The sequence below is a fragment of the Erinaceus europaeus genome, chromosome 4 (genome assembly GCF_950295315.1).
Source record: "Erinaceus europaeus chromosome 4, mEriEur2.1, whole genome shotgun sequence".
NCBI classification, from domain to species: domain Eukaryota; kingdom Metazoa; phylum Chordata; class Mammalia; order Eulipotyphla; family Erinaceidae; genus Erinaceus; species Erinaceus europaeus.
The window spans coordinates 97661900-97676379 of NC_080165.1; the positions used below are offsets into that span (position 1 = coordinate 97661900).

Below are 14480 nucleotides of genomic sequence, written 5' to 3' on the forward strand. Positions count from 1 at the left end.
CCATCAAGATCCCAACCACATTTTTTTGGAGAATAGAACAAATGCTACAAATGTTTATCTGGAACCAGAATAGATCTAGAATTGCCTAAACAATCTTGAGAAGAAAGAACAGAACTGCAGGTATCACACTCCCAGATCTCAAGTTGTATGTTAGGACCATTGTGATCAAATCTGCTAAAACTGCTTGGTACTGGAATATGAATAGACACACTGACCAGTGGAATAGAACTGAGAGCCCAGAAGTAAGCCTCCACACCTATGGACATCTAATCTTTTACCAAGGTGCCCAGACTATTAAATGGGGAAAGCAGAGTCTCTTCAACAAATGGTGTTGGAAAAAATGGGTTGAAACATGCAGAAGAATAAAACTCAACCACTATATTTCACCAAATACAAAAGTAAATTCCAAGTGGATCAAGGACTTGGATTTTAGATCAGATACTTTGAGGAAAATATTGGCAGAACTCTTTTCCACATAAATTTTAAACACATCTTCAATTAAATGAATCCACTCACAAAATAGAGTAAGGCAAGCATAAACCTAGGGGACTACATGAAATTAAAAAGCTTCTGCACAGCAAAAGAAAACACTACCCAAACCAAGAGCCCCCTCACGGAATGGGAACAGATCTTTACATGCCATACATTAGACAAGAGTTTAATAACCAAAATTGCTGGGGCTCATGTGGGGTGGCTGCAGCCAGGAGGTAAGCCACCAATCTTCCCTCACCAGCTCAAGGGCTCAGTGATTCAGAAAGGAAGACTCGGGAAGCATTTTGGTACAAACACTCATTTATTGGAAGGTGGGTTTGGGTAAATATAGAAAGTTAAACAAAGAACATTTTTAAAATACATCAGAAATTACAGGTTTCTTAAAGGTCAGCTTGCCCCTATGGTAGGGGGCTGGTATGATAAGAATTGATGTGATACATAAAGGTCAAGACAATTAGTCTCCATGATGCAGGCAAGTTAATTATCCAAAGGCATTTGAGAGAATCTTAGGGGTTAAACCAGTAACGTGAGGTAGAGAAAAGAGAAACAAAGCTTGATGTGAATCATAGATATCAAAGGACATAAGGAAATAAGAATTTGGGGCTTTCTCTGTCTGGTGTTAAGGGTATATGATAGAGTGTGTTTTCCTTTGTGATCAAAAGGTGAAGTGGATGTGTGAACTTTGAGTCACTATAATGAACCTTAAATCAGGCAACCATGTGGCATGCTAGCAGGGAGAAACTAAGTGTGAGAGGCCTGTAGGTTTTCTATGAGCTTGAGAGACTAATAAGGAGAAACTCAGTCTGGGAGACTTTTCACTCTTGTCTAATCTCTATGAGAGAGGCTAACAAGTGGGATGTCTTTCCAAGGATAGGAGAGCTTCCCTAAGCTCTACCAAGCTTTCACATAGTCCTACACAAAATATATAAAGAGCTTGCCAAACTCAACAATAAGAAAACAAATGATCCCATCCAAATATTGGTAGAGGACATAGACAGAATATTCACCACAGAAGAGATCCAAAAGGCTGAGAAACACATGAAAAAATGCTCCAAGTCTTTGATTGTCAAGAGAAATGCAAATAAAGACAGCAATGAGATACCACTTCACTCCTGTGAGAGTGTCATACATCAGAATAGGTCACAGCAGCAAATGCTGACAAGGTTTGGGGTCAATGGAACCCTCCTGCAATGCTGGTGGAATGGCAATTGGTCCAACCTTTGTGAAGAACAGTCTGGAGAACTCTCACAAGGCTAGAAATGGACCTACCCTATGATCCTTCAATTCCTCTCTCAAGGATATACCCTAAAGAACTCAACACACCCATCCAAAAAGATCTATGTACATATATGTTCTTAGCAGCATAGTTTGTAACAGCCAAAACCTGGAAGCAACCCAGGTGTCCAATAACAGATGAGTGGTGAGTGGCTGTGCAAGTTGTGGTATATATACACAATAGAATACTACACAATGGAATACTACTCAACTATTAAAAATGGTTACTCCACCGTTTTCATCTGATATTTGATGGAGCTTGAAAAAATCATGTTAAGTGAGATAAGTCAGAAACAGAAGGATGAATATGGGATGATCTCACTCTCATGCAGAAATTGAAAAACAGATCAGAAGAGAAAACACAAGTAGAACCTGAACTGGAATTGGTGTGTTGCACCAAAGTAAAAGACTCTGGGCTGTGTGGAGAATACAGGTCCAAAAAGATGACAGGGAACCTAGTGGGGGTTGTATTGTTATGTGGAAAACTGGTAAATGTTATGCATGTACAAACTGTTGTATTTACTGTCGAATGCAAAACATTAATTCCCCAATAAAGAAATTATATAAAAAAAGGAATCAAAAAGAAAGGAAACTTAGGGGTTGGGTGGCAACGCACACAGTATAGTATACACATTACCACACACAAGGACCAGGTCAAGTCCCAGCTCCCATATCTGCAGTGTGGAAGTTTCATGAATAGTGAGGCAGAGCTGCAGGTGTCTGTCTTTTCTCTCTTCCTATCTCCCTCTTCTCAATTTATCTCTGTGAGAAAGAAAGGAAGGAAGGGGAAAGGAGGGAGGAAAAGAGAGGAAAAAGAAGGGAAGGAGGGAGGGAGGGAGGGAAAAGGAAGGAAAGAAAAGAAAGAATGGAAAAGAGAAAGAAATAAAGAAAGAAAGGGAAAGAGAGAAAGAAGAAGGAAGGAGAAAAAAAGGAGAAAAAGAGAGAGGGAAGGAAAGAGAGAAAGATAGACAGCCTGGACTTATTTCTAAATCCAGAACTGAGTCATCAAAAGGAGACCCTCTTTGTGATCCTACTCCTCAGGGAACATACCCCTGTTCCCTGCTCTCTCCCCCTTTCTCCCACAGCCCCAGGCCCCACCCTTCCCCTCTGAGGACCTCTTCCAAGAGCACAGGCAGTGAGGCTCTGATTTTCTGCTCTCCTCCCTGCTTCCCTGGGTTAAGGGGACTTGCTGCCACAGCTTCAGATGATGAATTTATTCACGGTGGCAGGTGTACTGGATGAAACAGAAGAGATTGGAAAATTATGTAAAATGTTTGAGAATGTATGCGCCTCTGCTTATGCTTAATGGGCCCATTTGAAAAAAAGTTCCTGAACCCTGAAGCCAAGACAAAGTTTGTTATCAGCAGAGGCCTCGTATGTGTTTAAATATTTGACATTCAGAGGAGCCAGCTTCAACACGCTGGTGTCCATGCTCATCCCCCTCATCAAGCCTCCTATGTGCCAGCACCTGGCCACTCATTCTCTTCCTGATTTCTGTGGTGACGGTTTACAGCCACACTACAGTCTTTCTTTGTAAATTAATTTTATTTGTTTCAGAGAGAGAGAAAGACTGAAATACCAGGGCACTGCTGAGCTCTGGCTTCTGGTGATACAGGTGACATCAGAGCCTCAGGCATGAGAGTCCTTTGAAGAACCATTATGCTGTCTCCCTCCCCATTACAGTCTTTCATCCAGAATCTTTGGGAGATTTTATCCTGTGAAGTGTGGTCCAGGAAGTGGCACAGTGGATAAAGCATTAGATTCTGAAGCATTTTCATTTCTTTTTCTTTTCCTTCCTTCCTCCCTCCCTTCTTTCCTTCCTCCCTTCCTTCTCTTTTCTTCCTTTATTTCCCCTCCCTTTATTTCTTCTTTCCTTTTCCCTCTCTCCCTCCCTTCCTTACTTTTTTTTTAAGTCATTAATAACATTTATTTTGGCAAATAGTGTTAAAATTAAAGTTGCAGACATTAGTAACATAACTCAACATCCTTATATTAGGAAGCCACTGACCAAGCTCGACCAAAGACCAGGACAAACAGGAGTAACGGTGTTCAAAGTTTTATTCACACAAGCACACACAGAGTCTCACTCATACAGGGAGACTCAGTGCTGAGGGTTCACTAGCTGGCACGACTCCCTGGGCTAGGAACCCTGAACAGCTCTAAGATCCTCTGTTTTATGCACTTAAGGGAGTATATTCCAATCTTTATCCAAACAAAACAGATGTACATTCTAATCTCTATCTACGGCGCCAACATTTAGCAAAGTAGATGTATAGAAGCAAATTGGGTGGGTGAAATTGAGCGGGAACTTACAAATTTAAACTGTCACATTTCTTTTGCATCGTCACTCTCACCAGTTCAAATGAGTTATATATAACTGCCCAGTGTTATATGGCCTAGGTGTTCCTGGGGGAGAAGTCAGCTTATTTCTCAACTTTTACTGTCTTTTACTTGTAAAAACAGTCTCTAAGATGGAGGAACTCTCAAAATGGGGAGCTCTTGCTCTCACTTAATTTGGTATAAGTGTGATAAATTTTCTTGCTTCCCTGTATTCTGCTAAATTACCGTAACCTTAACTGCTTTATAAAACTGCTAAGTTGAAATCTAGCTTTACTGTTGTCTATAGGAAATCCCAGGACACAGGATGTTAGGAAGGGAGTTGGAGTCAGATAGCCAGTGAAATGGACCCTACTGGGAGGCAGGGCCCCCCCCAACTCCCCCCCCCTTTTTTTTTGTCAAGCAGATTTGAAAGAGACTGGCTGACTTCCCAGCATGGAAAGCCCTTGAGCCATCCCTCTCAATCTTTGTCAAGCCATGATCCACATACAGAGTGGTGACTGTTAAGCATGGTAGATGCACAGAAAGAAAGTTCTGGAAGCACAGGCCAACAAGGCTGAGAGGGCTAGCCCTGCCTGGAAGACTAGAGAGCTAAGCTAATTAAGTCATGCACAGAGCTCTAGGATTCCCAAGCACAGTGTGGGGGGACCTCAGATCTCCAGAACCCTGTGACCTGACTGGAATACAATGCATGAGGCTCACCTTCTGCTCTTGATTTCAGGCCCTTCTGCTGTGACATCCTGCAGGGCAGGTGTTTTGGTCTTTGTGTTATATTGAGGATGTTGCAACTTTCCAAGGGGTCTTCTTGGGATAAGAGATGGAGCCAGGGATCCGGCCTGATTCCTGTGCTCCTGACTCTTGTAAGTGAGAGGACCCATATGCTCCTTCAGTCCTACTGGTCTTTAGTTCTTTGAATGAAATTCCAGAGGAGGCCCATAGGTGTCTATGGTTCCCTTTGTCCCTGTGTCCTGGTTAACCCAACTCTGGTCTGAGTACTTTGAACTCTGACTTACCTGTCTTAGCTTGCCAGTAGTCTGATGAGATGATCTTTTCAAGGCCTGTTTCTTTCACCCTCTCTTGTCATCAGTTTATTTTTGTCTCAGCTTGGGGGGCAGGAGATATGCTGTCTGCCGGCCTGAGCCAAACACCATTTTTCTCATTCCCAAAATGTAATTGAAAAGTGCCGTAATGGTTTCCAAATGATGATAGTCCTATAAACCAATTAAAAAGGCCTTAATAAAACTGTCTCGAGTTCTTCTCCACAGCTGCAGACGGGACCCTCTGTTTTCTAATAATCCCAGCAAGAAGAAGCACAAGTGGGCTTTCTTCTCCTTGTGGTCCAAGGCACAACCATGAGGCCTGTCCCATCTGTCTGGCTTCTTATCCTGTTTGTTTCCTTTGTTTCCTAGACTATCCATGTGGCCATTGTCTGCGCCGGGTATAATGCCAGCCGGGATGTTGTCACATTGGTCAAATCTGTCCTGTTTCACAGGTAAGAAAGACACTTGAAGGGGCCTGATGGTGGGGCGCCTGATTGACACATTACAATGTACAAAGACCCAGGTTCAAGCCCCCTGTCCCTATCTACAGAGAGGGAGCTTCACATGATAAAGCAGTGCTACAGGTGTCTCTCTTTCTTCCTCTCTATCTCCCGCTTCCACTTCAATTTCCCTGTCTTTATCCAAAATAACGAAATATATATATTAAGTTAAAAGAGGGGCCAGGTGGTGGTGCATCTGGTTGAGAGTGCACATACAGTATGCAAGGACCCAGGTTCAAGCCCCTGGTCTCCTCCACCTGCAGGAGGGAAACCTCACAAGTAGTGAAGCAGTGCTGCAGGTCTCTCTCTCTCATTCCCAATCTCCGTCTTCCAACTCACTTTCTCTTTGTCTCTATCCAAAGTGAATAAATAAACAAATATCATTTTAAAGTTAAAAAAGAAAGGACAGTGGAGGTTTGAGGACTCCCTGTGGAACTGCCTGCCTGAGTATTTCCCTGGAGAAGGCTACAGTCAGGACAAAATGTCTTACCCATCAGTCCAGCAGCCTTGAAAGTATGATTTTTATCAGAAACCCCTCAAGAGGATTGTGTTAATATTCAGGTTATGTGTTAGCATTCAGGTGCTGGCTCACAGCATTTGGAATGGTAGCTCTTAGACCATAGGAGTCTTATGGGACACCCCAAAGTTGATCCTTTTAAAAATATTTATTTAATTTATTCCATTTTTGTTGCCCTTGTTGTTTTATTGTTGTCGATGTCATCATTGTTGGATAGGACAGAGAGAAATGGAGAGAGGAGGGGAAGACAGAGAGGGGGAGAGAAAGACAGACACCTTTCAGACCTGCCGTTGTTGGATAGGGCAGAGAGAAATGGAGAGAGGAGGGGAAGACAGACAGAGAGAGAGAGAGAGGGAAAGATAGACACCTGCAGATCTGCTTCACCGCCTGTAAAGCTACTCCCCTGCATGTGGGGAGCCGGGGGCTTGAACCTGGATCCTTATGGCAGTCCTTGCACTTTGCACCACATGCACTTAAACCACTGCACTACTGCCTGACTCCCAAGTTGATCCTTTAATTTCATCATCACCCTCCCTAGCCTTGCCTTTACCAGAAAGCTCTCTGTGTTTATGTAACTGTAGCAGGTTGTCTTATAAAGTAAAAATTGTTCCTCTCAAATCACTACAGGAATCTTAATTCCTCAGACCTCAGACTCTGACTGAATTGGGTGATACTTACTGCCTTGAACGGAGTAGTTATATTATAATGCAGTATTAAGGGTAGGCCTTCACCCAGTCAGACCAGTTCCCTTATTCAAAGAGGAGATAAGGACAAAGACTCACAGAAGAAAGAATATATTGGAATGTAAGAAGAAATAATCTATAGCCTGAATTGAGAGTCCTCAGAAGAAACCATCTTTACTGGGGTCTGGGCGGTGGCACACCAGTTAAGCACACATGTTATCATGCACAAGGACCTGAGTTTGAGCCCCCACTTCCCACCTGCAGAGGGGGACACTTCAAGCAATGAGGTATGTCTACAGGTATCTCTCTTTTTCTCTCCTTTTCTATCTCCCCTACCCCTCTTAATTTCTCTCTGTCTTATCAAATAAAATGGGGCAGGGGGATATGGCCACTGAGAGCAGTGGGTTTGTAGTGCTGGCCTCGCGCCTTATCAATAGCCCTGGTAGCAGAAAAAAAATAAAACCATCCCTGCTGTTTGAACTGGAAGACAGACAGGGCATATTTCCAGTTTTTAAATGACTTTCTGAAAATACCAAAGTGAGGAGAGATTCAAGCCTCAGTACAGCCCTCACACTGCTCTGGACCACCGCAGATGGGGCCCTGGGGTAGAGGCTTTATGCCTTGTGTGTTGAGTGAGGGGAGGTTACAACCACTATGTCAGGAATTCTATAGCCCAGTAGCAGTTAGAAAGTATCATTCATAACTAGGTTTTATCTCTGGATTGAGAAGATCCAGGCCTTTTATTATTTTATTTTTCCATCTACCGTATTAACATATTCCTCTGAGAACTGGGGATTGGGAATTATAAACCTGCAGTTCTCAGAGTCTCCTTGATGACTGATGAAGATCTCAGTTCTGTGTGCCCTGTTGCTCTTCACAGTCAGAAACTTTGGGGTTCAACCTCTTCACAGAATCGGACCGGCTGAGTTCTGACTTTTTGTTCAAACAAATGTCCATAGAAGGTGGTGGTTTCAGGCTGATATCTTTGATCATTCAGCATTTCTCTAACACTGCCAATTCTTGATCTTGGCCTTTAAGTCACCTTGTCAGTGATATTCTTGTGTGTTTCAAATATTGTATAATCCAGCCCTGCTTAACTAGTACATGCTGCTTGCTCTCCTTCCTGGTAGCCAATTCCACCTCTAGGCACTTCTAAAAAAAAGCACTACCTTTGAGGCTGAGTGATGGCACACTCAGCAAAGTGCAGATATTTCCTTGCACAAGGACCTGTGTTCAAGTCCCTGGTCTCCACTTGCAGCATGGGGGATGCTTCACAAATTGTGGAGCAACATTGCAGGTATCTCTCTTTCCCTCTCTCTCCTCTATTTCTCTCTGTCTCTATCAGAAGGGGGGGGGGGGGCTATGACCAAAGAACTAAGCACCAGTGATCACCCTGATGGGAAAAGAAAAACATTAAGGGAAAGAAACAAACCATTGCCTTATAGTACACTGTGTCTTTTCAAACTATAGTTGATGGTTGTCAGTCCTACTGGATCCTGCTGGAACCAATCACACTAAGGATTGCTCTTCCACCTGGAGTGACTCTGCCTCTGAGAATCTTCTCCACAAGTTCAACTCCTGTCCTTGGACTCCATTTTTTCACAAAACCTTTCTTCTGTCCTCTCGCTGATCTAACTGACATTTAGGCATACTCAAGACATAGCCAGAATTTACTCCCATACTCATCCTTAGCTCTCTTTTAACCAAACATTTGGATAAGACTTATCCATGGTTGCAGCCAGTAGTATTTCCATGTATCCAATAGCCAAGTGTTCATCCAGAAGGTTCTTCTCACTGGAAGCCACCATGAAAAGTTCTCAGGATTCAACTGAGTGTAGATGGGTGTAAAGTTTTATACCTGAAGCCGGCTGTCAGACCATCCACAGATGGAAGAAAGCTGGATACCTGGGACCTGCCAGCGATGCAGGAACCTGGGGTTCATTTTCCATCCCTCCTTCAGCTCAGTCCTGCATCCAGCTTCTCCTCATCTCAGGGATCTCCCTGCTGATGGCTTCCACTTGTACCCCTTCTGCTCTCCATCATTGTGGTGACTGGTGCAGCTCCAGTGAGATGCGCTCACCTCACCTGCCTTGGCCTCTGCTATCCTAAGATTCATCCTTTCTGCTGCCAGGGTGATCACCACATAGGCAAACAAACCTGACTTCTTACAAGCCTTTCATTGGCTCCTTGTCATAAGAAGGGAATCACATCTCTTTGCCCATGGCTTTGATCACTCAGGAAATGATGTCATTCTCATCTCAGCTGTGTTTCCTCTCACCTCTCCTTGCTGTCACTTCATGTTTCACCACTAATAACCTGCTTGTAGCTCGCCACTCTGTCCCAGGTGTGTAGTTTGTCATAAGGCTGCACTGTTGGCCAGTTTCTTCCCTCCCTCCTTTCTGCCTCCCACCCCACTCTGGCAAACCCTTTGGAACCCTTAAGAATGTTTTCCCATCATTTCTCATAGAAAATCCACCTATTCCTATCACCATGAGCTGGGAATGCCCCCCCCCACTTTTGCCTCCAGGGCTATTACTGGGGCTCAGTGAATGAATCCTGCTCCTGGAGGCCATTTTTCCCATTTGTTGCCTTTGTTGTTATTATTGCTATTGCTGTTGTTGGATAGGACAGAGAAATCGAGAGAGATGGGGAAGAGAAAGATAAAATACCTGCAGACCTGCTTTACCACCCATGAAGCGACCCTCCTGTAAGTGGGGAGCCAAAATCCTTAAGTCGGTCCTTGTGCTTAGTGCTATGTGCAATTAACCCTCTGCCCCTCTGGGCTACCACCCGTCCCCTAGGGATGCCCCTCATAACTTACCCTGTTCATCTTTCTGTCTTTGGTTCTGATATGAATCATTTCAGTCCAAAACTTGTTTGGTAGAAAAATGGTATTCTCTAGATTTTATTTTGAACTCTCCTGAGTAGTTCTTTGACTGGGACCCCAGAGTGTCTGCAATCAGAGGGTTAGCGCAGCATCAGATTCCCTGTCTTTCTGGAGAGGAAGGAGGGACTTAGGGGAGATGGACAACCAACAAGTATAGACAGTTTCAGGTAGTGACATGGTCTCTCAGTTCCTCTTCATAGCCCTGTCCAGTTGACATTGTGATTTCCGTCGACTGGCTGAGATAGAAGCAGAAGGCTAAACAACAAACAGCCCAGTGTGAGGAAGGGGCCTCTCCTTCACATCTTCTGGCCTAAGATGAGGCATCCTGTCCGCACAACCATAAATCTTGTGCAGTGTTTCCAAACTCTGTGATTTCACATCCTTCACCTGCCACTTGAAGCCAGGCTGAGCTTTGAATCAGATGAGTGGTTTTCAGCCTTCTCTGTGTTTATTTGTCTCTGTTGAAGTACTCAGGTCTGTCCCTGATTGAAGTAAATCAGCAACACATTTTTTTTTTAAAAAAAGAGAAGAATATCAGCCTGATTAGAGAGAATCCGTTATGCTTTTTCTCAAGCGCAGCAACTTTCAAAGTCATCCAAACTTCTGGTGTTGTTGAGGGGTGTGACTATTGTGGCCACTGCAATAATATTCAAACACAAATCAAACAGATCCAGTAGTCGGTGAAATGATAAGAATCCTACTGAGATGGGAGTCGGGCTATATAGCACAGCGGGTTTAGTGCGGGTGGCACAAAGCATAAAGACCGGTGTAAGAATCCTGGTTCGAGCCCCCGGCTCCCCACCTGCAGGGGAGTCGCTTCACAGGTGGTGAAGCAGGTCTGCAGGTGTCTATCTTTCTCTCCCTCTCTCTGTCTTCCCCTCCTCTCTCCATTTCTCTCTGTCCTATCCAACAACAACGACAACAATAATAACTACAACAATAAAGGGCAACAAAAGGGAATAAATAAATAAATATTAAAAAACATATTAAAATAAAAAAAATTTTAAAATAATTCTATTGAGTATAAATGTTCACTCCTACAGTAATGGTGCAGCACAAGGATATTAAATTTAAATGTAGCTATGCTTTTACTATCAGAGGAAGTAGAGGGGTGTGAGGAAAAAGCAAAATGTTAGATGTCTCATGGAAATTCTGCACCCTACATCAATGACTACTTGATCTTCTGAAGTCAATCCCCTCCCTGAAGTTCTGTAAATGGGAATGATTCAGAACATTGATATGCCGTTGATGGTGACATGAGCTATCAAGAGAAAAGGACTTCTGAAAGACTTTCCACTCAGCCTGTCCAGCTATAAATAGCTTCATTGCTTCCAAAGCACATAGAGGGGATTAACTGCTACATGATTATAAAATACTTTGACAAATGAAGCACCTCCCAAATGTTAATAATAATATAATAATACTGGTACAGGATGCTTCCTTGGGTTCTTTCACTGCTAATTACAGTAATTAGATTTATTTTCCAGACAAGATTTTCAACAAATTTTCATTTAAGTTTGGCTTTGTTGTATCAAATCAGTTTTGCTTTTGCGGCATGCTTGGCGACAGTGGGCATGCTTTATTTTTAAAGATGGGTGGGGGGAGATGTGGGTGCCCTTACACACTGACAATGGAAGTGAAAATTGCCATAACTGCTTTGACAGACAGTTCATAGTATAACGTCCAAGACTTTGACACTATATTAACCACTGTCATGCCTCTGTCTTTTAAGAATAGTACTCATTACAGATAAAGCTACTGTGAAATAGTGACTATAGTGATAAAAACTCGAGTTATAACTTAAAATAAGACTAAGTGGTGGGATATCTTCATGTTATTAGTTGGTTTTATTTATTTATGTATTGGTCATGACTGAGGCAGACTTTTTCAGACAGAGAGAGAGAAATGGCACAGCACTGAAGCTTTTCCTAGGGCAGTGGGGGCCAGATTCAGACCTTGGTCAAGTGTATGGTAAAGCAGACACTCCCAGGTGAAGTGTCTTAATGCCTTAGCTGATTTTTTTAAAAGTATGTCAAAGGCTGGAGAGGTGGCTTAAACATGAAAACATGTATCTTGCATACTTGAGATCCTAGGTTCTCTCCCTGGGATGAACGTTGACTGCATTTCCATTAAAAGGACTAAAAAACAAACAGACTACCATAGAAGATGAGTATCTTGCTCTGATACCTTGTTCTTTCTCTTTATTTTTCTCACAATAAAATATTAAAAGCCTGTTATGGCAAAGGCAATTAGTGTTTGGTATGTGTCACTTATTTTACTTTTGCATAGTAGCGTTCCGTTATATAAATGAATGATATATATGATACATGACCACAGTACACAATCGAAATACAAATAGTGAGAAGCAAGGAGAAAATTCAGACAAAGAATTGAGGTTTTAATGTATTTTATTTATTCATTTATTTATTTGATAGAGAAATTGAGAGAGGAAGGAGAAATGGAGAGGAAGTGAGAAAGAGAGACACCTGCAGATCTGCTTCACTGTTCATGAAGCTTCCTTCCAACAGTTTGGGACCAGGGGCTTGAACTCAAGTTCTTACACATGGTAGCCAGGTGCAACACTGCCCAACCCCTATAAGAATTAAAATTTTTAGGATAAACAATATAGTTCACAAAGCAGGGGAGGTGCTGACTTTGCCAAGTGTGCAACCCCAGGTTCAAGCCCCAATCCCCATAGCACTTCAGTGGGGGAAGCTTTTGTGCTGCAGTATTTTTTTTTAATTTTTTCAAATTTATTTTTAAGGAGAGAGATACAGAGAAAGCAATCAGAAAACTAACTGTTTAGCTCTGACTTCCTGGTAGTTCTAGGGAATTGAACCTGGTACCTCTGGCATAAAAGTTGTTTTGCATAACCATTATGCTTTCTCTCCAGTTCACTGTGGTGTCTCTTTCTCCCCCCCCCCCCAATACTACCCTTACTATCTGGGGAAGAAGAAAGCAAAGAATTAAATTTTTCATGTTGCACTTGGAGACAGATCTTGCTTTTGTATCTTAGTGTTTTTGGTCATCTTGATATATAACTGTTATTGTGAAGATAAAACGTGAATGGAAAAAATTAAAACAAAATATCTAGGAGTGAAAATTCACCTTGTAGAAAATAGTGTAATATGCATCTGTGTCACATAGATGGAAGAACATTTAAGGAAAAATTTATCAAGGGAATGTCTGTAGTCTTAACCCCAGTTGCAAATAACCTGTGATACACCTGCTCCTCAAGAAAACTGGTCTTTTAGTAAACCAAGAAAAAAAACTGGGGGGTAACTAAATGTTTACCTCATGGCCAGGAAGGTGAATCAGCTTGTGAAAATTTAATATTTGTTTGCTGGGACGATTCACTTACTCTGCATAGCCCTGTGATCCAGAAAGAAGTTGAGTTATTCCCCTTACTTTACATATCAAGCAGTTGGGGTTTCTTTTTAAGCTTCACTTGAGCTCCTAAAGTACTGGGAGGAAAAAATAACAAAAACCAGCATATTCAAGACCATTGCATTGGTCTCTAATTGTCTTCTTGCTTACTCAGGCTTTAACTTATTCTAGAAGTAGTTACCAGACAATAAAAGGAAGAACCTGTAATTTGAATAAAACAAAGACAAGAAAGTAAGTTCTTAGTCTGAGCTTGCCACAATGACCCCTAAATTAGCTGCTGTGCTTTCTAGAACTTTGACTTCCTCTCCCCAACCTGCCTTGGAGTGGAGTCCTCTATTGTACATGGTAAGCATCATCTATGCAGAACATCTCTGCATTTTATTTACTTAGTAAATACAGACATAGCTCCTGCTCTACTGACAGTAATGCATTTCACTCTCTGATGCCTCCATGAAGTGGGTTATATTATCTTCCCCATCTTACAGTGAGACAGTGGATCATAATGTTGTGTTTCAGGATCACAGAGAAGATGAACAGAACTAGATTTGAACCCAGACATTTTAGTTGGAGTCTGAGCTCTTAGCCAGAGAAAAAGAAGTCACTGGTTTAAGCAGCATTGCTCTATTGTTGCTCTTCATTTTCAACACTTGCTGGGGTCACAGTAAACTTTGGCATCATAGCTGTGTCCCCTCTCATCATCTCCAAACTCCCCACAATTTTATTTTTTGAGGTGCTAAGTATATAAAGAGATATATAAAGCCCAGATATTAGTATTCTAGTAAGACTTAAGACAATAGCATGGAAGAGGATTCCAGGAGGGCAGGGTTAGCTCACTCAGTGTATGGTACACACTGCACCATACAACAGGGCCCAGATTCAAGGTGTTAGCTGACACATGGGAACACCTGTGCTGGGTAGTGGTGGAGGGTTGCTATGGTGTCTCTCTTTTTCTCTCTTTCTTTTTTCCTCTTCCTTTCTGTCTGTCTCCTATCTTGAGGCAAGAGAGAGAGAGAGCACTAGGGAGGTAGGAAGGAAAAAATGAATGGAAGGATGGATCCTACATGTGAAATCACTCAGGCACGAAGCCAGGTGACAAAAAAAAAAAAAGAAAGGAAAAGAAATGATAATTGTATGATGTGGTGGTTCTTTAATTCATTTTTAATTATGACTCTTTAATTAGGTTTTAATTATTTTAGAATGTATGAATATATAAACTTATTCCCTTAATTTTCATAACATAATAAACTATGTTGTACTTAAATATATAGGATTTTGTCAACTATACCTCAATACAGGTGAAATAATTGCATGGACAAGTAATAGTTCTAAACATGTAAGAGACTTGTACTGGGGCTTGGACTG

General features: G+C 42.1%; 1 protein-coding gene across 5 annotated transcripts in view; it reads left to right on the forward strand.

Annotated features, from left to right (window-relative positions):
* LARGE1 (LARGE xylosyl- and glucuronyltransferase 1) overlaps window positions 1-14480 on the forward strand; it is a 705604-nt gene that overhangs the window by 311965 nt on the left and 379159 nt on the right. For all 5 annotated transcript variants that reach the window (XM_060190108.1, XM_060190109.1, XM_060190106.1 and 2 more), the window contains one exon: window positions 5514-5596. In XM_060190108.1, the coding sequence (XP_060046091.1) occupies window positions 5514-5596 (83 nt within the window). The remainder of the gene's footprint in view (window positions 1-5513; window positions 5597-14480) is intronic.